At 44.5% G+C, this 25613-nt stretch overlaps 1 protein-coding gene across 3 annotated transcripts in view; it reads right to left on the bottom strand.

The window, feature by feature from the left end:
- Positions 1-25613, bottom strand: part of RNF8 (ring finger protein 8) — a 41614-nt gene that overhangs the window by 1978 nt on the left and 14023 nt on the right. Inside the window, exons 3-9 of one of the 3 annotated variants that reach the window (XR_004245637.2) lie at positions 23652-24389; positions 21290-21352; positions 18148-18237; positions 15838-15945; positions 11577-11781; positions 1909-2153; positions 1444-1611 (exon numbers count right to left, since the gene is read on the bottom strand). Coding sequence is in view for 2 of the 3 variants with exons in the window: in XM_032140232.2 (XP_031996123.1) it covers positions 2137-2153; positions 11577-11781; positions 15838-15945; positions 18148-18237; positions 21290-21352; positions 23652-24389 (1221 nt within the window). In the remaining variant the exon portion in view is untranslated. Of the gene's footprint in view, positions 1-1443; positions 1612-1663; positions 2154-11576; positions 11782-12674; positions 13007-15837; positions 15946-18147; positions 18238-21289; positions 21353-23651; positions 24390-25613 lie in introns of those variants that run through there. The other 2 variants (XM_032140232.2, XM_058432179.1) reach the window with 2 other exon arrangements.

Below are 25613 nucleotides of genomic sequence, written 5' to 3'. Positions count from 1 at the left end.
TTTATAGAATGGGGTGTCACTGTGTTACCGGACATCTCAACCCACCTTGGCCTCCCAAAGTGCTGGGATTACAGGCGTGAGCCAGCACGCCCGGCCTAAAATATCTTTTCTCTAAAGATGTATGTACAAGGGTGTTAACTGCAGCATTGTTTTAAGAGTGAAAAGGTTTGAACCAACCTAGATTTCTATAAAAAATAAGCCAGAAAAGTAAATGATGGTGCAAATACACAATGAAATAACAGGCAGCTGTAATAAAGATAGGAAACTAGGTACTGACATGGAACTGTTGCCAATATATACCTGAAAAAAGCAAGGTTCAGAATAGTGTACAGTTTACCATTTCTGCACAGCAAGGAAAAAGACCACATGTGTTTTTGCTTGCACAGACAGAGAAGATCTCTGGAAGAATACACAAGGAACTGTAATATTTGTTGCCTCTGAGTGGTAAGTAGTCGCCGTGGGGAAAGGGTGAGAGGCATTTCATTCTACGCCATTTTGTACCTTTAATTTCAAACTATGTGAACATATTGCCTACTCAAAAAGTGTATGTCTGTACTCTCTTAAAAATGAATTACAATATGTAAACTAAAGACAGAACACATAAAAATTGACATATACCCACGCAATCTGTAAACAAAACCATGTATGGGGAAACAAGAAGTTATTAAATCAAGGTGGTAACAATCTTTTCCTTTTGCTCTCTATTTTTCCAGAATTGTTACGATGTGGTTATAGTAAGTACTTTTAAAGCATTTTTTCCACGTTTAACTTACTTCCTCCATGACTCTACCAGTATTTCAATCAGTAATCGTGGGCAGAAGAATGGAAATGAAGACTAAGAACTCCAGAATCCCAAAATTTACAGTATATTCAACAAAGAAAAAATTCCTACCATCCTTAAAAAGTTGGCAAGTCAATAGTTTCCAACTCTTTATGAAAATACATGGGGTACAGGCTGGGAGTCGTGGCTCACGCCTGTAATCCCAACATTTTAGAGGCCGAGGCAGGTGGATCACTTGAGGTCAGGAGTTTGAGACCAGCCTGGCCAACATGGTGAAACCCCATCTCTACTAAAAATACAAAAATTAGCTGGGTGTGGTGGCATATGCCTGTAGTCCCAGCTACTCAGGAGGCTGAGGTGGGAGGATGGCTTGAGTCTGGGAGGTGGAGGTTGCAGTGAGCTGAGATTGTACCACCATACTCCAGCTTGGGCAACAGAGTCAGATCTTGTCTCAAAAATTAAAAATAAAATTAAAAATAGAGGTGGAGAAAAAGAGAGAAAACTTTTAAAAGAAAAATTTTTTTAAAAAAGCACATCAAGTTGTCATAAAATCATTGCCTGTGTCTTCATGACGTCGGATAAAATAGATTTGGAAACATTCAAATGCCAGCTGAAGGAAAGGAGTCCCTCCCACCCCGGAAACAAGGGAAACAGTGACCTACCTCTGTAACAAAAAGGAAACATGACAGTCAGGGGGTTAACAGAGCTCATCTGTGGCCGTGATCTGTGGCTTGGCCTCTTAGGCTGACATTCACTTGAAGTCTATCATCTGATACAGTCACTTTCTTGGTTGTAATCTCTGAGCTGCTGGTGTTTACTTGTGAGACTGTCTGGGAGCAGGAAGGGAAGGAAGGTAAATACACCAAAGCCCAGCTGAGCAACTGACAGATTTTACATTTTATTTCCAGGAAATGAGATAGTATTTTCACAAAGAAGAGGTAAGCCATCCTCTCAAAATAGACACTGCCTTCAGAGGCAGCCATGGGGTACACCCAACCTATCCAAAACAATTGTCATCGGAGGTGTTTCTGAGGTATCAAAACAGTAACAACAACAACAAATTAAAAAAACAGAAGAGAACTCAAATAACTCATTCAATATGTAGTGAGGCAGAGTCTATGGAGTACCCTGCAGCAGTTGGGTGCCGTGAATCCTGGTGGTGCTTCAGCCAATGATGGCAGCAGGGCTGGCCACCGTGGAAGGCAAGTGACTGAGGGCTTCCTAACTCAAGTCTCTGTCCCACAAGACTTCTCAGTTGACCTTCAGAGCAGCAGAGTCACGGCTAGAGAGAATCCTCCAACCATCTCAGGCTCCCATTGCCTGGCAGTCTTTCAAATGCCGTTAGAGCACAGTCTTCAGAACAATCTCTTTGCTTTGGAGAAAAAGAAGAGAAATAAATAAATGAGGAGCCTGCATTTCCCTTCCCTGGACTCCCTGCTTCCAGCCTCGCCACCCTGTCTCTTCCTCACACAGCAGCCATAGCGAACTGAGAAAACAGAAGTCAGATCATGTGACTCTCTGCTCAAAGCCCACTCCTCATTCCTCTCACAGTAAGAGTTAAAGTCAAAGTTCTTTCAAAGACCTACAAGGCCCTACACAATCTGCATCTTGCCCAAGCTTCCTCTCCTACCCACTCCCCAGCGCTCACTCCACTCCCCAGCACTGGCCTCCTTGCCGCCCCTCCCACATACCAGCATGCTTCCCCTTACCATTCCCTCTTTCCCTACATGGCAGCATGGCCACCTCCTTCAGAGCTTCCCTCAAATAGTTCGTGTTCAGAGGTGCCTTCCTTGATTACCCTATCAAGAATTGCCAAGGCTTTCACCATCACCCCTTCCCCCCTTCTTGCTTGATTTTTCTCCATAGCATGAATTACATCTAACTTAGATTTTCACTTTTTACATCCTCAGCATCTAGAACAGTGCCTAGCACAAACCTGGCCCTCAATATACCTGTTAAAGAAGGGAATGAATTATATTCAGGAATAGGCAGGGAGAGGCGAGAGTTCTTCCTGTGTTCAGAGAGGGAGGGGACAAGAAAGGCTATTGACTTACTAGCCTCCAGGCTTTTCCAATAGCTTCTGCTTCCTTGTGGGGATCCTGGCTTATGCCAAAGGCACAATAAAGTCACCAACCAAATTGTCCCCTTTCTCTGAGACTGAATTCTGGAATGCTTTGGTAGAGGATTGAAAGGACTACAGAAGTTATTCGTCTCCCACTTCTGGGTAGCCTTTGAAGTGGTGGGCCTTGGGGCTGGGCATGCCTTCAGCCTTGGAGAGAGAGAGAACCAAGTGGGGTTTCCCCCCTCTTAGCTAACGGCCTCAACTATTAGCTCACAGAATACAGAAGCCACAAGAAAGAAATTCTCTGGACGCCCCTCAAGCAAACTTCCTTGCCCTACCCCCCCACCCCACGATACTCTTCTTTCTATAAAACAAAGAATGCACCCTTCTCCTCTTAAAGACTGATTGCTTTCTGAGCTCTGTACTCCCTGTCTTCCCCTGCCTTCCAAAGAATCATGCCCTGTCCGCTATCTTCGCTTTCCAGCATGCCCTTCTCTACAGGCTCCTTTCAATCAGCAATTGAACATGCTCGAATCTCTTGTCTTTAAAAAACAACAAAAACTCCATTTCACCCTACTTCCTCCTCCAAATACAGCCTTCTTTTGGTGGTGGTCCTCCCCATCTTAGTCATAGCCAAATTTTGTGAAGAAGTTATCTATTCTTTCTGTACTCCCTCACCTCATACTCACTCCCCAATCACTGTAAACTGACTTCTGACTCCACCATCCCCCACAACTTATACTAGATAAAGTCACCGATATCCCACATGCCTGCACACTCAATGGGCAATTTTTCATCCTTATCTTGTTTAATGTCTCAGCAGCATTTCAAACGCTGACTTCTCACTTTATAACTCTTCATAAACACATATTTACTGAAGAGCTACCATGTGCCAAACACTCTTCAACGCCCTGAAAATACTACAAGGAGTAAGACAAAATTCCTGCCCTCAAGGAGTTCAGAAATCTAGAGGCAAGAGTACACTAACAAATATTATTTCAATCTGGTAAATGCTTTCCAAGAAATAATAGGGCAATGTCTAGAATGTAATGAGGGGGGTCTACCCTAGACAAGAGTGTGGCCAGGAAGGCTCAAAGGACACCATGTAATGTTTTTTATTGTTTGTTTTTTGTTTTTTAAAGAGATGGGGTCTGGCTCTTTTACCCAGGCTGGAGTACAGTAGCACAGTCACAGCTTGCTGGAGACTTAAACTCCTGGGTTCAAGGGATGCTCCAGCCTCAGCCTCCTGAGTAGGTGGGACCACAGGCATGTGCCACCATGCCTAATTTTTTTTTTTTTGAGATGGGGGTCTCACTATGTTGCCCAGGCTGGTCTTGAACTCCTGGCTTCAAGTGATCCTCTCACCTCAGCCTCCTAAGTAGCTGTGAGGACAGGCGTGTGCCAGCTCTGCCTGCCCCACATCCCTGCCCCACATCCCTCTTTTCCCATCTCTCTCTTTGGCCATTCATCAGTCTGCCCTGCAGGCCCCTCTTCTACTACTACTCATCCCCTAATGTTGGTGTTTCTCATGGCTAAGAACTTGCCCTTTGGCTCTTAATACCACAGAGAGGGTAACAGTGGTTCATCCACTTCGATGGCTCATGATCCCCAAACCTAGAATCTCAACTTGGCCTGTCCTTCAGGCTCCAGATCTACACATTCTAATACCCACTGAACAGCTCCATTGATGTCCTCAGGTGCCTTAAACTTTCCAGTTGAAAACTAAATTTGTCTGCCCCAATTGCTCCTATTTTAGTAAATGCATCATCATCAACTCAGATGCCCCAATAGAAAGAAACCTGGACATGATCTGAGCTCCCTTGCAGTCCCCACAGCACATCAGTCCCACAGACCTGTGGATTCTACCTCCTTAACTACCTCTTGAATCTATCCACTCTGGCCATCCCTGCTGCTACTTCTCTAGCCTAGCCACCGTCATCACTGGCCATGATTACTGCCTTCATTCTTGTTCCCAGCACCACGTCGTCTCTTCACTACAGCCAGACTAACCTATCCAGAAAAACACAAACATCAACAGTCAGATCTCCACTTCATATCTTCTGATAGTTTTCCCCTGCCCCTAGACTAACTCTGCAACACGTCTGTGACACCCTTCATGACCCAGTCCTGCCTACTTTTCCAGGCTGAATGCTCAATATTCTCTCTAGCACTCTGTACTTCTCTCAGCCCCTAAAAACCCCTTGCTTTTGCTTCTTGTCCTTTCACCTAAAATATATACTCCATGTCCTTCACTGAGTCAGGGAAGCCTTTCCTTAAACTTAGCACCCTTTATTTCTCATATTGTAGGACTTTACTATAAGGAACCTAGGGCCTGCACTTAGAGCAAAAGTTCCATGAGGGGAGAGGCTGCACATGCCCTCTTTGCTTTTATCCCCAAGCACTTAGCATTTAGTAGGTGCTAAGGAAAAGGAAAGACCCAGGACTAGGCATGGTGGCTCATGCCTATAACCCCAGCACTGTGGGAAGCTGAGGTGGGCTGATCCTATGAGCCCAGGAGTTCGAGACCAGCCCAGGCGACATAATGAAACCCCATCTCTACAGAAAATACAAAAAATTAGCCAGGCATGGTGGCACACGCCTGTAGCCCCAGCTACTAGGGAGGCTGAGATGGGAGGATGCTTGAGCCCAGGAGGCGGAGGTTTGCAATGAGCTGAGATCATGCCACTGCACTCAGCCTGGGCGACAGAAAAAAAGGAAAGACCCAGAAGAAAGGAAGCAAGGAAGAGATATTTCTTTGGGGTTGGTTCTGGTTCAAGTTTAATGAAACAAGGGTAAAAGCAGTCCAAACTCTCCAGGATACAGAAAGTAAATGAAGTAGAAGCCCTAGCCAGGAAAAGGAGCATGTCTAGTTATATCAGATTTCTTAAGAACCACAGCAGTTGGCAGTTGGACACAATATATATCCAGCTGATGAGGTATAATCAGCCATTCTCTATGATTAGTTCATAGAATATCAACTTATTTGAGCTTGCTCTAAAAATACTCAGTGTTCATCTAGGGTTAACCAAGAAACTCAAAGAAAAGCTGCTTTGGTTAATGACGCTACTCTATATTTGCACAGGTAGTCTCCTACAATAGACATTCCTGGAGGTAGGTATGAAAAATCATAAAACTACATGTTAGGAGGGAAGGAGGATCCATTTTTTAGAGGGCCAAAATAATTGTGTTATCACTAAAAATCAAAAAAGGGCAGGATAAAATTTTACTGTGGGAAATAGCAATGAACAATCTGAAGTGTCTCCCGCTAAACACCGGAGATGGCCAGAACTGCTCACGTTCCATCTCCAGGCCCTTTTCCCAGCCTGATGGACAAGCTAGGCTGGTGGGCTGATAGCTGGGCTGCAGCCTCCAGCAGGGATGGGATCCCACCATGGCCAGCGAGCACTGATTTTCGCTTTCAGTCCAACATGGTGCGGGGCTCACTGGCGTCACTGACTCTCCTGCATTGGACTCCTCAGGGTGTATTTAAAGCTATTGTAGCCCAGCAGTCAAAGTCAGCCCTGGATCTCTCAACTCTGGCATGCACGGTTCCCTCCAACTCAATCTTCCACACATTCAGGGTGTACTGAAAGACGATTAACAGCATCTAGGAAGGCCACTCTCCCAAGCTGTGAAAACTTTTCTGGGTGCCTGCAGGGCGGTAGTAACTTTTGGTGAAAGGGAGAAGACACTCTACCACAGAGCACAAAGTCAGAGAACAGCCTTTTGACCTCCAGATGGAAGGACCATTCGGGAATCACAAGGATTACAGAGACAATGAAGAATTCAAGGTTCTAGGATTTCCTGGGTTTCTACTCCATACAGTCCAATTAATCCCACAGCAGACTTCTAAGTTTCACCAGGTGAACAGTTCCTATGATGCCCTTGTCATTTCAAACTGTGTATTCTGAGGTGCCAATAAGAGTGAGAGGGGAAAAAAATTAGGCCAGGCGCAGTGGCTCACACCTGTAATCCTGGCACTTTGGGAGGCTGAGGTGGGTGGATTGCTGGAGCTCAGGAGTTCAAGATCAGCCTGGGCAACATGGCGAAATCCCATCTCTACAAAAAATTCAAAAAATTAGCTGGGTGTGGTGGCACGTGCCTGTGGTCCCAGCTACTTGGGAGGCTGAGGTAAGAGGATTACCTGAGCCCAGAAGGCCAAGGCTACAGTGAGCCGTGATCATGCCACTGCACACCAGCCTTTTTCAAAAAAAAAAGAAAAGAATAAGAATGACAAGGGAAAGAAATTAACAGAGGAAAAACCACATCTTGATGACAAGGAAGGATACTAGGACACAAAAGAAGAGAAGGAAAAAAGAAGGGAGATGAATAGGGAAGTGGTGATACAGAAATTAAAAAGCTTCTAGTAACAAGTCTGATAATGTTCTATCCCATTACAATTTTGCAAAGCATACTTTTTCTTTTCTTCTTTTTTGTTTTTTTGAGATGAAGTCTCTCTCTGTTGCCCAGGCTGGAGGGCAGTGGCATGATCTCGGCTCACTGCAACCTCCGCCTCCCAGGTTCAAGCGATTCTTCTGCCTCAGCCTCCTGAGTAGCTGGGATTACAGGTGTGCGCCACCATGCCCAGATAATTTTTGTATTTTTAGTAGAGATGGGGTTTCACCATGTTGGTCAGGCTGGTCTCAAACTCCTGACCTCGTGATCCACGCCCCCTCAGCCTCCCAAAGTGCTGCGATTACAGCCATGAGCCACAGTGCCTGCCCTGCATACATTGTTTAAAGTAAAAAAATCTTAAGAGCCGGGCGCAGTGGCTCACACCTGTAATCCCAGCACTTTGGGAGGCAGAGGTGGGCAGATCACCTGAGGTCAGGAGTTCAAGACCAGCCTGACCAACATGGAGAAACCCCATCTCTATTAAAAATACAAAATTAGCTGGGCATGATGGCGCATGCTTGTAATCCCAGCTACTTGGGAGGCTGAGGCAGAAGAATCACTTGAACCCAGGAGGCGGAAGTTGTGGTGAGCTGAGATTGCGCCATTGCACTCCAGCCTGGGCAAGAAGAGCGAAACGCCGTCTCAAAAAAAAAAAAAAAAAAGAAAAATCTTAAGAATACAGTGTTATATACTGAGTACAAGCATGTGGACACTCCTGCCTCATCCTGACCTTGCCAAGATCCATTTTCCCTCAGACAAACACTGTCTTATACAAGGCAGACAGAAATGCTGACTTCATGCAAATGACCCTGATTCTCTAGGGACAGGACTGAGTAGGTTACAACTACCTGCTAACAAGTATTCTCTCTGGAAGAGAGAGGATTACTGCTGCCACTCCCTCAAACATCCCTTTAAAAGGCTGTCTTTCAGCAAAGGAGGATGGGCAATATCAGGGAAAGCCTTACAGGTGGGCTGATGGATACTCTTCAGAGCCTAGGCTTTGCCAGTTTCTCCTGTCCTGTGTTGGGAATGCCCTCTACTTAGCCTATAGGAAGCTGGCAGGAGATACAGGCCACGTGATCTGACCTGGGTTCATCTTTCCAGACACCCCAACCTCTGGAGGGGTCTTTGTGTCACAGATTCACACAATAGTTCATAAATGCCTCTCCCCACCTCAGCACACGTGAAGGCCATGGCACACTCTCATTAGTAGCCGCAATTCACTATTATAGTAGCAAGGGGCCAGGCGCGGTGGCTCATGCCTGTAATCCCAGCACTTTGGGAGGCTGAGGGGGGCACATCACCTGAGGTCAGGAGTGGGAGACCAGCCTGGCCAACATAGTAAAACCCCATCTCTACTAAAAATGCAAAAATGAGCTGGGCATGGTGGCGTGCACCTGTAATCCCAGCTACCCAGGAGGCTGAGGGAGAAGAATCACTTAAACCCGGGAGGGGGAGGTTGCAGTGAGCCAAAATCATGCCATTGAACTTCAGCCTTTCAGCCTGGGCAACAAAGCAAGACTCTGTCTCAAAAAAAAAAAAAAAAAAAAATAGTAGCAAGGGAGCTAAGGAATGTAGTTTGAAAAAGCCCCTTGGTTGAAAATCACTGTTCTAAAGGACCAAGGAGATTTTATTTCTACATCGCTTGTTTTTTTCTGAGTACAGCCCAAAGAAACTGCTAGGAAAAGCAAAACACAAGAGTTTTAACACTCTTGTCAACCAACTAACATTGAATGAGAACGGAAGAAACAGGAGAGGAGCAGCTGACACAAGACTGCTCTCTCACCTCACCAGCTCCAGAGGGAGATCCTCTACAGGGGATTTCAAAAACAACTTTTCCACTCAGAAAAAATCTCATGTCAATATCCTAGAGAGCCACAGTGACTCATGATACATGACTTACTGAATGTCTGTTATCTGTCCTAGCTCCAGAGCATCCATCTCCAACTCAGCACCCAGCATCCTAACATTCCCATCCTCCTCCTCTCCTCTGGTCTCACACAAGAGATCAATGGCTAATCAGTCATGAGACTCTACTCCTCCCACTGATATATGAAAATTCAATAACCAGCCCAGGAGGCCTAGAAGTGAGGCTACTCTTGGTGAAATCAGAATACAGGCATGTCTGCATGGGCAACCCCCTGCTGCCACAGGCAGGCAGGTCTCCTCTGAATTTATAAGAGCAATTCCTGCTCCAGGGCCTGCAGTGTTGGGACTCTGACAATTACAGGGGCTTGCCAGTCCTAGTTTCCAGATCCTAAATTTGGTCCTTTTTAAAAATTCCCATGCAACAGGGATTAAACCAGCTTTCAATTGGCCCTGGAATATGGAAGGAAGGTTGGTATTTAAACTGAGAATTTTCTCTAAACCCAGTGAAGCTGTTGATAGCTCTGGCATGTCTTTCCCTAAATCAGGTCTCAGAAAACCTGTCTGTCTCTAGAGAAAACTTCAAAGCTGCATTCAGTGCGATAACTACAGAAACCAAGATGGGTGCCAGAACTGCTCCCAGCCAATGCATGTAACAGGAAAGCTGACTCATTTTACTGTGTAGCCCCCTAGTGTTACCAAAAAAGTGAGAGACACCCTCTTTAGCCTTTGGAGAGAAAAGGGGGATCTGTTATTACTCTGCAGAATTAACTCTGTGTAATAGGAGTCAGATGTAAACTTAGGACACAGAGCCCAGGGCCCTTCTTTCCTTTTTTCTTTTTTTTTTTTTTGAGACAGAGTCCTGCTCTGTCATCCAGGCTGGAGTGCAGTGGTGCAATCTTGGCTCACTGCAACCTCTGCCTCCCAGGTTCAAACGATTCTCTTGCCTCAGCCTCCTGAGTAGCTGCGACTACTGGTGTGTGCCACCACGCCCAGCTAATTTTTGTATTTTTAGTAGAGATGGGCTTTCACCATGTTGGCCAGGCTGGTCTCGAACTCCTGACCTCGTGATCTGCCCACCTTGGCCTCTCAAAGTGCTGGGATTACAGGCATGAACCACTGTGCCCAGCCTTTTCTTTCCCTGATGTTTTGTGAAGCCATTTGCCATGCTTAGATTGCAGGGAAGGAACTTAGGTGGTAGACTGGGCAAAGAAAGCCCATGGGTGTCCCTAGGTCCACCCCCCAACCCCGTCCCCCGACTCAGCTGATCTTGGCCAGATCTGGGTTCCCAGATCACTGCTCCTCTCAAAAAGGGAAAGTGGGAAGAAAAAAACATTCGCAAAGCCTCCGTAGATACTTTCTAAGCCTTGACATCATGTGAATATTATGTCTTGTGTGGGCCACACTGGGAACCAGGGCAGGACAGGTCACTGCTTCTCATGCCTCTGCGTTTTGCTTGTGCTACTGCCTCTGCTTAGAAAGCTAACCTCCTAGGGAACCTTTAAGGCTCATTCAAATGTCATTTCCTTGATGAAGCTTTCTCCCATACCTGCACCTCCCCAGGCCAAATCAGGTGTGTCCCTTCCTTTGAAGTTTCATAGCACCCTGACAAGGAACTCATCACACTATCTACTTGCCTTTCTAGCTCCTCCACCGGACTGCTTGTGCCGTAAGGGCTGAGATAATGTCTTATTTATCTTTTTCTCCTGATGCCTAGTGTAGCATTCCTGTAAATGCTTACGGAGTGATGGGAGGTGAAAAGGAAGAACAATGGGATTCTGCCAGATCAAGTAGCTCTTGGAAGTGAAAATCTGTGAGGGCTTAAATTTAGGCACAAAACCCATTAGCATACAGCTGTTTGTAAAGTGGTAAAACTTCAGTTCCAAAGAACCAACTTTCAAAGTCTGCTCTGCCCTCCCACAGGTCAGAATGTCTTCCTTGGGCATAAGAGGCTCAGACACACGTCCTGCTTAGCCTCTGTGACAAGCCTGCTGCCTCCATTCTGGCTGACCAGCCGAGAGCCAGTTTCAAACCACAGGTGCTTGCAAGTCAGCATCAGATTCCTGGCCCTTCTATCCTATTTATAACTCACTGTATACTTAACTCAAGGTTTTTTCAACACCTGGACAGCAACTGAGGTGTCTTGACAACAGCACCATCTAGTGACTGGTACAGTAAAACGTCTGACTGTGTGTATTTTTTTAAATCACATCTTTATTTTATCCCCACAACCAAGGCACACATACTTAGCCTCCCACTTCCCTGCTGCTCAAATAACAGTTGCGGTTAATTCTATCTCAACTCTTCCTCTCATGCATTGTCTTTAACTCCCTTTACTCCTCCCCATTTATTCCATCTCTTCCCTAGTTCAAGAACTGTTTATCTGACTCCTTCCCTTTCCAAAAATATTTGTTGAAGTTTGGAAGTAAATAAGTCCTTTCTCGAGGGGTAGGAATTCTCACACCCACTCACCTTTTCGTTCCCTAATGAGAACAATTCGTCGTTCTTTCACTTCTGAGCTCAGATTATTTACCATCTTATTAATGCAATTGTCCAGAACCAAAGAGTACGTTTTGGACTTAATGTGTTTCCGACAAATGGGGCATTCTATCTTCCGCTTCATCCATTCATTGATACAGTAGGAGCAGAAACTGTGGGCACAGTTCAAGGTGACAGCCTACAACAGGAATGTGAACACACATATCAGAACTTTCATGCTTACTTTCTCAGGATGCTTGTGATCTCAAAGTTAGGACAGGAGTGAATTTCAAAGGCCAAATGGAAAATTAACAACAATCCCATCTTGAGGGCTTATAAAGAGTATCAGAATCATTCTTGGGGTTGGGCTGGGCGTGATGGCTCATGCCTGTAATCCCGGCACTTTGGAAGGCCAAGGCGGGTGGGTCACCTGAGGTCAGGAGTTCGAGACCAGCCTGGGCAACATGGTAAAACCTCGTCTCTACTAAAAATACGAATATTAGCCAGTCACAGTGGTGCACACCTGTAACCCCAGCTACTCGGGTGGTTGAGGCACGAGAATTCCTTGAACCCAGGAGATGGAGGTTGCAGTGAGACAAAATCACACCACTGCACTCCGGCCAGGGTGACAGAGGCAGAAATCGTTTTTAGGGTTGGGAAAAAAATTTTTTTTTTTTTTTTTGAGACGGAGTCTTGCTCTGTCCCCCAGGCTGGAGTGCAGTGGCGCGGTCTCGGCTCACTGCAGGCTCCGCCTCCTGGGTTCACGCCACTCTCCTGCCTCAGCCTCCTGAGTAGCTGGGACTACAGGCGCCTGCCACCACTCCCGGCTAATTTTTTTGTATTTTTAGCAGAGACGGGGTTTCACCGTGTTAGCCAGGATGGTCTTGATCTCCTGACCTCGTGATCCGCCCGCCTCGGCTTCCCAAAGTGCTGGGATTACAGGTGTGAGCCACTGCACCTGGCCTGGGTTGGGAAATTTTAAGCTTTATGTTCGACAATTCTTTTCTTTTCTCAAAGTTAAGGTCACAGACTCCGGCTCCAGGCAGGCTGATTTGTCTTTTTCAGTCCACCAACTCCGACCACGCTCCCAGTGTGGGCTGGCCACCTTGCAAACAAAATGTTACTGGATATGAGTAGGACTATTAAGTGCATGAATGCTTACACCTGTAATCCCAGCGCTTGGGGAGCTGAAGCAGGTGGACTGCTTGAGCCCAGGAATTTGAGACCAGTCTGAGAGACATGGTGAAACCCCATCCCTACAAAAAAAGAAAAAAAAAAATAGCGGGGCATGGTGGCACAGTCTGTAGTCCCAGCTACTCAGGAGGCTGGGGTGAGAGGATCACTTGAGCTCTGGGAGCTAGAGGCTGCAGTGAGCCATGATGGCGTTACTGCACTCCAGCCTGGGCGACGGAGGGAGACATTGTCTGGAAAAAACAAACAAACAAAAACAAACAATAAAAATTATTATTTCCACCAATCTGATGCTTTTATAAAACAAATTTTTTAAAAAGAAAAACAAATTTATGTCTTGCTAATTAACATATAAAAGGGAACACATACTAAATATTAAGTATACAGAATTATTTATCTCTAAAAATAAAAAAGTAAAATAATATAGAAAGCAACTAAAAATGCTGGGCAAAAAATAAACTAAAAAAGTAAAAATGTAGTGGGTTCATTGACAATGCCTGAATATCTAAGTGATGTGCCAATGAAGAGAGAAAGCAAAAGGAAGCCTGTATTTGTGGGGCTCCTCTGAGTAATCCCTCTGGTCAATTTCTGCTTGAGCCCTTTTCACTCAGAAAAATACAAACCTTTCTCTTTGTTACTCTTGTTTATGTACATCTCCTAAGATACAACTTTTTCTGAGGCCCAAAAGTGCTCATTCCTGCTCTTAGGATAACAGTGCAAACTAACACAGATATTATGTATTTTTCAAATGCCAAGTTGAGCACAGAAGCTAGGAAACATTGTGTTTATTACATGAGACAAGCTCTCATAAACAGTACTGAAAACCTATCTGATAAAAATGAAGCATCTGGCCGGGCTCACTGTAAACCCAGCACTTTGGGAGGCCGAGGCAGGCAGATCACCTGAGGTCAGGAGTTCGAGACCAGCCCGGCCAACATGATGAAATCCCATCTCTACTAAAAATACAAAAAAATTAGCCGGGCGTGGTGGCGGGTGCCTGTAGTCCCAGCTACTCGGGAGGTTGAGGCAGGATCACATGAACCCAGGAGGAGGAGGTTGCAGTGAGCCGAGATTGCGCCACTGCACTCCAGCCTGGGCGACACAGTGAGACTCTGTCTAAAAAATAAATAAATAAAATAAAACATATTTCTGAGACTAATTTTAAGAGGTGACCAGTAGAGTAGATAAGACGGTATTCTGTAAACAAAACACAGGTCAAGTTGTTTATGTCTTATATGTCTCTGCAGATGCTCCAGGTTGGCTAACTCATCATTTGTTTCAACCCCCGTTCCTTGTCTTCCTCTTCTAGAATCCATAAGCCCTGTCAAAACAACATAGAACTTCTCCAAAGTAGAGAATCAGATGACTAGAAATTATGGGAGAAGTTACGATCTGAAGTCTAAATGGACCCAGAGCAAAAGAAACAGTCCTGCCCGGGAGCGATTTTTCAGACCCAACTTCCCCAAAGATCGCCTGAGAAAAGAAAGCTGTGTGTATATGCATTTTCCTTTTTTTTTTTTGAGATGGAGTCTCGCTCTGTCACCCATGCTGGAGTGCAGTGTGCGATATTGGCTCACTGCAACCTCCGCCCCCTGGGTTCAAGCAATTCTCCTGCCTCAGCCTCCCGAGTAGCTGGGATTACAGGTGCACACCACCATGCTTGGCTAATTTTTGTATTTTTAGTAAAGACGGAGTTTTGCCACGTTGACCAGGCTGATCTTGAACTCTTGACCTCAGGTGATCCGCCCACCTTGGCCTCCCAAAGTGCTCGGATTACAGGCATGAGCCATTGCACCCGGCTTACATTTTTCTTTCTCTTTTTCTTTTTTTTCCTGCCTTGCTCTGTCGCCCAGGCTGGAGTGCAGTGGCGTGATCTCGGCTCACTGTAGCCTCTGCCTCCCGAATTGAAGTGATTCTCCTGCCTCAGCCTTCTGACTAGCTGGGACTACATGCACACACCACCGTGTCTGGCTAATTTTTGTATTTTTAGTAGAGATGGGGTTTCACCATGTTGGCCAGTCTGGTCTCGAGCTCCTGACCTCAGGTGATCCTCCTGCCTCGGCCGTCCAAAGTGCTGGGATTACAGGTGTGAGCCACTGCACCTGGCCTTCTTTTTAAAGGAGTCTGAATAGCACTGTCATTTAGCAACTTGAGTTTAACACTTGTGGTCTAAGGTGAACTGGTCACAAATGGCAGAATTTGTCAAATAAATAAATAAGCCAGTGCAAAAATATGATAGGCTAACAAATAGTAGAGGTTTCATTTCCATAAGGAGCCTCAGAGTCCCTGAAATATATTCAACTTGGGCCCTGAATTCCCAAAGTGACCACATTTTAATGACATTTACCCCCTCGTTTAAAAGGTTGCACTATAAGCATATTCTCAGCATTGTGCCCATTCAGAGTAAAGAAAGAATAGCTTTTACTGAGCAGCTTTATTCTGATACTTCCAAAATTTAATTTGGCCCTGTTTTCTCCTCAACAACAAAGAGATAAAGGCTTCATTGCAGCTAAAAATGTTAATCAGACCAAATAAACATTTAAGAACAGATGAAATGCCAAAAAAGGACAGTGAAGGGAAAGAAGATTATAAAAACAAATGAGAGGTGGTCATCTCTAGAGGTCACTTTGAAATCAAATAGTTGTAAGTTCCTGGAAGAAAATCTCTTCAGAATGTTCCCCTATAGTAGAAGCAGCCTGTGTAGCCCAGGCTCCATTCAGGGTTGGGAGAATAAGAAGGGGTCGGCTGGGTGTGGTGACTCACACCTGTAATCCCAGCACTTTGGGAGGCTGAGGGGGGTGCAGATCACCTGAGGTCAGGAATTCGAGACCAGCCTGGCCAACATGGCAAAACCCCACATCTACTACAAATACAAAAACTTAGCCAGGCATGGTGGCATGTGCCTGTAATCCCAGCTACTCAGGAGGCTGAGGCACAAGAACTGCTTGAGCCCAGGAAGTGGAGGTTGCAGTGAAACGAGATCGTGGCACTGCACTCCAGCCTGGGTGATAGGGTGAGACTCTGTCTCAAAAAAAAAAAAGGGTGAGCAACTGTTCATAATTACCTCAATGAAGTATTCTGAACAAATAATACATTGGAGCTCATTCTCTAGCACATCATTCATGTGGCTGAGAACTTCTTCCTTCTGTGCTTGCACCTTCTCCTTCTCTTCCTGCAAGACACACAATCCTACCTGTCATTCAGAGAACCAACAAAAATGCAAAATGGGACAGGGAGCAGGGTCAATTATTTAGAAGAGGATTCAGTCTTAATGAATGATTCATTCTGGTGCAGCAACATTAAGAATAGAATACTTTCCCTAAGGGTTATTGTTTCTCAATAATTGTTTTCTAATACAGAGCACTAACCTCCTTTCTTTCCTCTTCCTACTTGCTATGGTCTGAATGTTTGTGCTTCCTCCCAAATTCCTAACGTGATGGTATTAAGAGGTGGGGCCTTTGGGAGGTGACTAGGTCATGAGGGCTCCATGCTCATAAATGGGGTTAGTGGCCTTTATAAAAGGGGCCCAAGGAGAGCTCATTTGCCCCTCCCACCATGTAGGGACAGACATGGCTAGACTCCATCTATGAATCAGAAGATAGCCCTCACCACACACCAAATATGCCAGCATCTTGATCTTGGATTTCCCAACCTCCAGTACCGTAAGAAATAAATTTCTGTTGTTTTTAAGCTACGCAGTTTATGAGTCTTTTTTGTAGTAGCCTGAATGGACTAAAATACCACTTTTTCAGTATTTGCATTGCAGTTTCTGTCTCCTTCCCCAAAATTAATCAAATGAGAAAAATGCAGGTGGCATACTAACCACACCAACCACCCAAGACCAGATGGGACATTAAGCAGTTTATAGCAAGCTGTAGTTCAGACGTTACATAAGATCATCCCAAACAATTAAAAACTCAGTGGACAAGAAAAGAGGCACGAACAGTCCAGAGAGGCAGGAAACTTAAATTGGTTATAAAGTTGCTGTGTTCTTTGCAGCTGACTTTTGTGTAAGGTAAGGTACACCTCTGGAGGCAGAAGGCTGGAGAGAGGCCTCTTGAATTACCTTCAGGCTCCATGCTCTATGATGCCTGCCACTTCCCACTCCTGCAGAGGCCTGCAGTACCATCTCCCCGGCTTTCCCCAAGAGGTCAGACTGCATGTGGACACACTTTTTAAGGAGGATCCTAGGTATGCTCTCTTGAAGCAGACATTTATTTTAGCACTTCATTCCCAACACAGAAAGCATTAAGAGCCCCTGAAGGGGAGAGGATAGGCCATTTGAGGTATATTTGAGTGGCTGGCTCATTTTTCATCTATTTTCTTTTCCACTCAAAGCGAAGACTGACAGACTGCTTAGGGCAGTGAAGAAGGTCTGGACCCATTTCTAACTATAGTCAAATTCCCTGAGAACTTATGAATCACTGGGTTTAAAAAGATGTAGTAGTTTCTTGGAGGTTGGAGAGGAAGGTATTATGTGATTTAAACAGGAAATCAAACCAACTAAAACAAGTCCCTCCTTCAGCTCTAGGTCAGTACATGGAGGGGGTGGGATGAGAGATGCAGTCAGACTCAGGCATTAATTTCAAGACAGAGGTTGCAAATTGGTGGCCTGTGGACTGGATCCACCCTGCAGACTTGTTTAGTTTGGCCTTCATATTAAAGAAAACACACACAAAGAGCTGAAGCTGTTGCCAATATTTAAAATTTGGGATATTCCACTTAAACATTTGGACTTTCATCTGCTGTGGAAAAATCAGAAGATCTGACAACACTGGGCCTGCACTTCTGGATGGCAACAATTGGCTGAGCAGAGAAGAGTTGCCTCCTGGGATGGGGTGTGGGCAAGTACCCCATCCAATGAGCCACAGCCCGCACAGCTCCCTACTGTGCTCTTACATTCAGGCCACTTCACTCACTTTGATTACCAGTCTGGCCCTGGTGGGCATTTAAGTTTATAACCCCTAATTCAAGAGTTCTCCTGATTTGACATGGGAAGGAACTGCATTAAGTAATTCACTTTACTTTATGTAATTCAAATTACATAGTTCAGGAGGAACTATTTCTTGACTACAATATTCCTCAGTCTGTATCAGTGACACACCCTGAAGAAGTACCCACCATAGACAAAGGACTAGAATGTAGGATGCAAGTGCCTTATTCCCAGCATTTTGCTTCTGAACAAGGGAAGGAAATAGATGTTGTCTGACAGGCAGAACCTGCTACAGGCCTCTATAATTTTATAGATTATTTCCCCAGAGGCAAGGAGCAGCCAAAATTTCTCTCTATATTCTCCATAGCAACCCTTGCACTGTTGAAAATGCTGAGTTGCATGCACTAACCAAATTCTAAACTTCCATCTTCTTTCCAGTACCTTGGTCTGCTCTAATTCTTTGTTCTTGGCTTGAATGATTGCTTCAAAGTCCTTCTTGCTGCGATTTAGCTCTTCCATTAGAGCCCAGTGCTGCAAAAACATAGCAGATACATACTCAGGATGAACTACAATGCATCCTTCCTTTCAGCCACAAACATGCCTGTTCTCTCCCTCTAGTTAGTGACTTTGTTTCAGGGATCGATAAATTGGCAATTTCAAAATAATACCTTTATTCCATCGGGCTATCTCACCTACCTGCTGCTTTTTTCAGGGGAGAGGGCAGTTAGGGAAGGCGGCCACCAAATGCACTAGGGCCTCTAAAACTAACCCAACATTGGTGGCCATCCAAGTCAACTGAAGAACTTTCACTGTGTCCCAGAGTCTGCTTCTATAGGTTTGGCTTGGAGCCCAGAAATGTGTGTTTTTTTTTTTTTCTTTTTTTTTTAAAGCCACCCAAGTGATTCTGGGAACAGTATTTAAGAACTAGGAAGTAATTAAAAGCTATTCAGAACTGGAAGCGGCTTTTATGAAATAATCAGGAGGAAATGGGAATCAGCGGAATTAGATAGTCATTTTTATTGAAATAAAAAAGATCTTTAACCTATTTATTCTACAAATCACACATTACGTGCTCAGAAGACAATGATGCCTGAACCCTGCCAGTGTCTTCTGGAAGAAGGCACACCCAGGAGCTAACAGCTCATTCATTGTGACTAAATGCCTATGCTGAATGTCAAGAGGTTCCACATATATGAAACATAATTTATGAGTACTCTCATGCTTAAGTATAGCTTATACTTTAGAATCTCACCTCAAATTCTTTTTAAAAGAAGGTGGAGTAAAGGTAAATATTTTTGAAAAGATATTATTCAAGAACCAAATTTTAAAATGTGTGATCTCCTGACAAAAAAAAGCAGTTATGTCAGAAGGCCTGGGTCTTCAACTTGACTCACTAATTAGATATGTGTATTTTAACTTTCTCATCTACAAAATGGGAAAATATGGCCGGGCGTGATGGCTCATAATACCTGTAATCTCAGCACTTTGGGAGGCTGAGCCGGGTGGATCGCTTGAGCTCAGGAGTTTGAGACCAGCCAAGGCAACATGGTGAAACCCCATCTCTACCAAAAACACAAAAAATTTGTCGGGCATGGTGGCACACGCCTATGGTTCCAGCTACTCAGGAGGCTGAAGTGGGAGGATCACTTGAGCCCAGGAGGCGGAGGCTGCAGTGAGCTGAGATTGCACCACTGCATTCCAGCCTGGGTGACAGAACGAGACACTGTCTCAAAATAAAAATAAAAGGAAATGGGAAAATAGGTGCCCCCTCCTCCCTCAGTGTTCATAAGAAAATAACAGGTATGAAAAGCATTCAGAGAAGTTTTTTGAGCTGTATATAAATGCATCTTTTTATTTTCTTTCCCACTCAAAGCAAAGACTGGCAGACCGCTTAGGGCAATGAAGAAGGTCTGGACCCATTTCTAACTATAGTCAAATTCCCTGAGAACTTATGAATCACTCGGTTTAAAAAGATGTGGTAGTTTCTTGGAGATTGGAGAGGAAGGTATTATGTGATTTAAACAGGAAATCAGTTATAAAAGACCATTATAAAAACAGTTTTTATAATGGTCTGGTAAAGAACAGCTTTCAAAAGTATCAGCATGGTGGAACAAAAAACCACCATTGCATGAGAGTGGCATGTCCCCCAGGCATGATGGTATAGAACCATGACCTAAAAGTATCACTTTTTTTTTTTTTTGAGATGGAGTCTTGCTGCCCAGGCTGGAGAGCAATGGCATGATCTCAGCTCACTGCAACCTCCACATCCCAAGTTCAAGCGATTCTCCTGCCTCAGCCTCTCGAGTAGCTGGGATTACAGGCATGCGCCACCACGTCCGGCTAATTTTGTATTTTTAGTAGAGACAGGGTTTCTCCATGTTGGTCAGGCTGGTCTTGAACTCCCTACCTCTGGTGATCCGCCTGCCTTGGCCTCCCAAAGTGCCGGGATTACAGGCGTGAGCCACTGCGCCCGGTCTAAAAGTATCACATTTTAAGCTCATAAATGCATGGCCAAGTATCCCATGCAAAACGATAGTGGGTTTTCCTATCTCGGGAGAGGGTGCAGGCTACTCAGTGATCCCTCAGGGATTTCCAACTAGCAGAACCACATTCTTTTTCAATTTCAAAACAGTGTCTGAATATTAACTTAATAATGCTCCAAATGGGAAACATGCCTACTCTCCCACCCTAGAAAATAAACAAGCTCAAAAAATAAAATTCTGAAAAGATTGAATTAATTTTCATCTAATTCTTTCCAAAGCTGTTTGTGCAACCCTCAAGGAGATCAAGGCGGGCACCCTGTCATGCTTACAATACTGTATGACTGTTAGCACTGTAAGGTTGGGAAGTAGGTTTACGATAAAAGGATAAATTCCCCTGAACAAATTCCTATGCGATTTGCTCACTCTCTCCAATGAGATTTGAACCATCCTGACTAAGTGGCACTAAACTACTAATCATAATACATAAAAGGTAGAAGGCATAGTAGGTTTTAAAGATGCAAAAGAACACACAAAAAAATAATCAAATGAGAGTAGTCAGGTTAAATAAATTACAGGCAATCTTTTAGGAGAATTTTAGTCCTGTTGAGCTTTACCTTTTCAATAAATTGATATTTGTTGTTGATTGTTAAACTGCACATTCTCAACCTGGCCTAAAATGCTTAACTGGAACATTCCCGAATTGTTTCTGGTCGGCTACAGCTCAGGAACATTGCAGTAACAGAGGCCTTCACGGGCCCTGGTGGCCAAGTCATACCTCACATTTTCCCTCTGCTGCCCTCACCTTTCTGGAAGTGGAGCCACTTCCCCAGAGAGCCTCTTAACTGCTAAAGCTCCATTCCATCTTCACCAGAGCAACTTCTGCTCAGACAAAGATGTAAGTTTTCATGCTGAGGTCTGGCATGTTTGTAAGGCTCCAAATCTCTGATCTGATGGTGTGAGCAGCTGCCAACTGCTCTGTTTACAGACTGGGGATGCCACAGAGGTATGGGCTAAGCAGCAGAGGCAGCCAGTGGCCATGTGATGCCTGGTTGCTCCCCACTCCACAGCCCACTATAATCTTAGTACTATAGCAAAGTTACCTCCTGCAGAGCCTGGGCCAGCTGTTGCTTCAGGTCCTCTTCTTCTTGTGCTATCTCCAAACCCTGCAAAGCCAAAACAAAATGGAAGGTTTCTCTGCAGGGAAAAGAAAAAAGGAACACAATCCAGCAACAAGCAGAGCAGACCAGCTAGTGTGAGCATCTGGAAACAACAGGGGTGAGGGAGCAGGTGGAAAATCTCCTGTTTTACTTCAAGCTGTTGGCAGTAAAGAATTTGAGCAGAGTTATCTGCTCAAATACTGCACACTTCAGGACTGTCAGCTTTAAGCCACCAATTGGGTTGTTCTGGAAATACTATGGCCTAACAGTCCAAGCCTCCTTCATGGACTAATGCCATGATTCCCAAAAGGATATAAACTGAGAACTTCTGAGCCCCCAAATACCTAAACTCAGATGTAATCCCCAGTGCTGGCACTCACAACACCTAGCATGCTTCTTTTCCCTCTACTCTGGCCATCTTGTCTCTCATTCTGAGTCTTTACCACTTCAGTTTATACACTGCTCCTCTGCTCCTCCTCTCTCCTTGCCTGAGCTTATGCTGTATTTCCTTATCAGCCCCCTCCAATGTGGAAGCTTTCCAGGTGATCATTAACTTATATGTCCAGCACCTTCCAAAAGAACTTCTGGGCCCTTCTGTCCTTAAGAATTACCTACCCATTTAATATGCCAACTTGAAATTGTTCTCTAATTTACTATATTGACTGAAAACTATTCTCTGATTATATCATGTGTATGAAACATCTTGCCTCCTCAACAAGATAAATTCCTTAATGGCAAAAACCATTTGGTAAGCATCTTTATAACCACCAGAATTCCCTAGTACCAGGCAATTTGAGTACTTAAAAAAGAAAAAAAAAAAAAGTGTGAAGGAGCAAAGGTTTAATGAGCTTCTAAACAAGTAGTAGGGGATAGGATAAATCCTTAGGGCTTGGTGGGCAGAGGGAGATGCAGCTGATAAACAAGGGACTAGATACACTTCACTATGAGCAATATATACAGGACCAACTCATACCCAGAGAAATTCTCTAAACCAATCCTTTCCCCTTTAACATTTTGGTACAGAAAAAGATTTTGCAGCTATACCTTGAGGCATGCCCAGAGCAGCCACAAATATTAATCAACAGTAACTTGTTCCTGAACATATTAGCCTTTACAGAGAGTTCTGTCCTGGTGAAGGTGTGATATACTAAACACGTAGACATAAACCACCCTCTATTAATTTCAAGAACTAGTCTAGGCTGGATAAGGGAAGCAAAAAGGTACACATAAGCAAGCAGTGTATACTCTCAAAAGACCTATTTAATCCATGGCCTTTGCTAATACTACCAGTTCAAGGGGATGGCAGAGATCAGAATGAAATTTATAAATTGCTCAGAAATAAGCCAACACTACCCCTGGCTGTTCCTTACCCTAAGCAACCCAAACAAAAAGCTTATTCACTTTAGTTGTGACTGGTCCGTCTGAGTTCTAAGTCAACAATGGGGAATTCTTGACATTCGATATTATCTGAGCAACTGGGTGGGAGCAAAATGTGCGGTTCCTGCCAGATAGGAAATGACATTTTGAGCAGGGACAGGATCTGCTCTAGCCTAAAGCTTTGTGCAAGAGCTTGTCATCTAAGCAAATGACTGAGGGATGGAAACACATTTGGTCTTACCTTTATACAGCTAAGACAGTCATTATTTTACCTTCCTACTATAGGCACTGTGGAAGGTGGTTTATCATTCAACCCAACAATGCAGTCATGGTGCATCTGTCCCATCACATGCTGGCTGCTCAAAATAGAAACAAAAACATTTTCTGCCTTTTTAGCCCCTCACCTCCTGGCTTAGCTACAGAGTTAACTAACCTTTATAGCTAACAAACTGTCAGGCACCAGGGCAGAGGAACCAGCTGACCTGCACCTGCCCTGAGACTAAGTGATTTGGCCTTGGCCACAGAGCAAAGATAGGTAAGTCTTGAAGACAACTATTGATTTAATTGGACTATACCGTGGTTTTGTGGCATCTTGACCTTCACCTAACTTCCCCCTGAATTCATGTTGGTTCTGAGTTGCCTCAGCTTTGCATCCTGGGGTGAGTTATGCCCTGGCTGGCTCTGCTGGTCACTTTACCCTATCTTGGCACTCTAACTCTGGCTCCTGATCTCATCAGCATGCTGAAGCCTTAACCCTCTACTCAATCCCCTTCCCTTATCTCAAAAGTTTACTGTTCCCATTCCATTTCTTGTCTTTGGTGCTCAGAATTTGGTACCTGGCCTAGAAACTGAGAACTCTGGCCAGAGGCTCATGAAGTGCCTGCTCCACCCCTGAAGACCACGCTTGCCCTTCCCTTCTGTGTGGTACCTGAAGATGCTGTTCCTCTTCCTGGAAAGTCTTCTCTAGTTGCTCCACTCTTGCCTGCTGCTGAGCCTGCTCTGCACACAGCTGGGACTGTAAGTCCTGCAGTTCCTGCTCCATTTGCACAATTTTCTTTGAGTTCCCCTTTTGGGTCTGCTTTTTCACATTCATAACGGCTTCATGTTTTTCCTGCATCTGTATTTTCAGCCTCAGAATCCTGGACATGGTCACCTTAAACATCTGTAAGCTTCTCTGAGATGCTGAAGAGTTTGAGGCTTTCTGCTCATGATGAACCTCTGTGACTTTGGGGAAGCCAGGGTAAATGGGAGCCCCTGTGGTCTTCTTACTTGGCTCAAGGGCAGTCAACTTAGGATCCAAATTTTCAGAGGGTGTACTGGCTACTTCACCTTTCCCTTGTGATTTCACTGACTGACCAGATTCACAAGACACTTTATTTATTTTGGATTTCAAATTTGAAGGGCCTTCAGCTCCAGGACCTGCTAATTCATCCAAACTGAATTTCCTTTTAGTTCTCAATTCCTTATTTTTTTCTATCATTTGGTCATTCTTTGGCGAAAGACAAGGATATATTGTCTCCCAGTCTTCTTCAGTAACTTCATATTCATACTCCGCATTCTCCTTATTTTCCAGAGGCACTCCAAGTTGGATGTAGTCTCCCTGATGAATGGAATAGACCCTTAAAGGTTCCAGACGTGCTCTGTTCAGCCAAACACCATTTAGACTCTGGGGAAAGTGAAAGAAAGAAGAAATAAGCTTCATGATTTTCGTCTTCTTAAAGGAATCTCTCTCCTGCTGCTGTAAAATCTTCTGCCTTTTCAGAAGGAAAACTCTTGATAACAAATAGAAAAGAAAGATTCATAAACAACCATCCTTAGAAACCGCATTTGTCAAGCAGTGCTTTGGCTTTTTACCTATATTTCACATTCATGCCTCCACAGAGAACTGCCATATAACAGGCAGGAATCACCTTATTATTGGTGGATAATTTACTCAAACACATGGAATAGCATTAAAGGAAACTGAAATTGGATAGCTCCTATTAACCTAAACTGGAGCAATGTCCCAAAACTAGAAAAAATGCTATTAGTGAAGAAAGCAATAGTTAAGGGTGAGGTCCATGAAGTAGGTTCAAATGCTATCTCTGGATGTGGTTCCTTAACACACTGGTAAGCAAGCAAGCACACATAAACCAAAAAAAAAAGAGTACTATATCCGGTACTGGGGTCAAATGGCAGGTAGGATCTGACCCAATGAATACCAACAGGGGTATATGGGCAATACAGGATCGCGGTTGAGAGCTGGAGCTCTGGACTCAGATGTGGGTTCATAGTCTGCACGGCATTCGGCATTTACTTAACCTCTCCAAGCCTCAGCTTTGTCTGCAGAACAGGGATAGCACAGTACCTACCTCACACTGTTCCAGTGAGGAGTGAATAAGATAATGCATGGAAATCACTTAGCACAATGACTCACATAGAATAAATGCTTAATAAATATTTACTGTCTGGGAGTGGCGGCTTACATCTGTAATCTCAGCACTTTGTGAGGCCGAGGTGTGCGGATCACTTGAGGCCAGGAGTTCAAGACCACCCTGGCCAACACAGTGAGACCCCCTCTCTACTAAAAATATAAAAATTAGCCAGGTGTGGTGGTGGGGGCCTGTAATCCCAGCTACTTGGGAGGCCAACGCATGAGAATTGCTAGAACCCAGGAGGCAGAGGATGCCATGAGCCGAGATCGCATCACTGCACTCCAGCCTGGGTGACAGAGCGAGACTCTGTCTCTAAAATAAATAAAATAAATATTTACTTTTATGGTTTTAATGAAGGCATAGTATTGAGGTTAAGAGCACAGATCCTGGAGTCAGACTGCCTGGCTTTGTAATGTGGCTCTATCATTTAGCAGCTGGGTGATGTTGGCCAGGTTTCTTAGCCTCTTTATGGCCCA

Source organism: Hylobates moloch, unplaced genomic scaffold, assembly GCF_009828535.3.
Source record: "Hylobates moloch isolate HMO894 unplaced genomic scaffold, HMol_V3 SCAFFOLD_20, whole genome shotgun sequence".
NCBI lineage: Eukaryota > Metazoa > Chordata > Mammalia > Primates > Hylobatidae > Hylobates > Hylobates moloch.
Note: the sequence above shows the minus strand (reverse complement) of the source record. Positions and strands in the feature narration are given on the sequence as shown.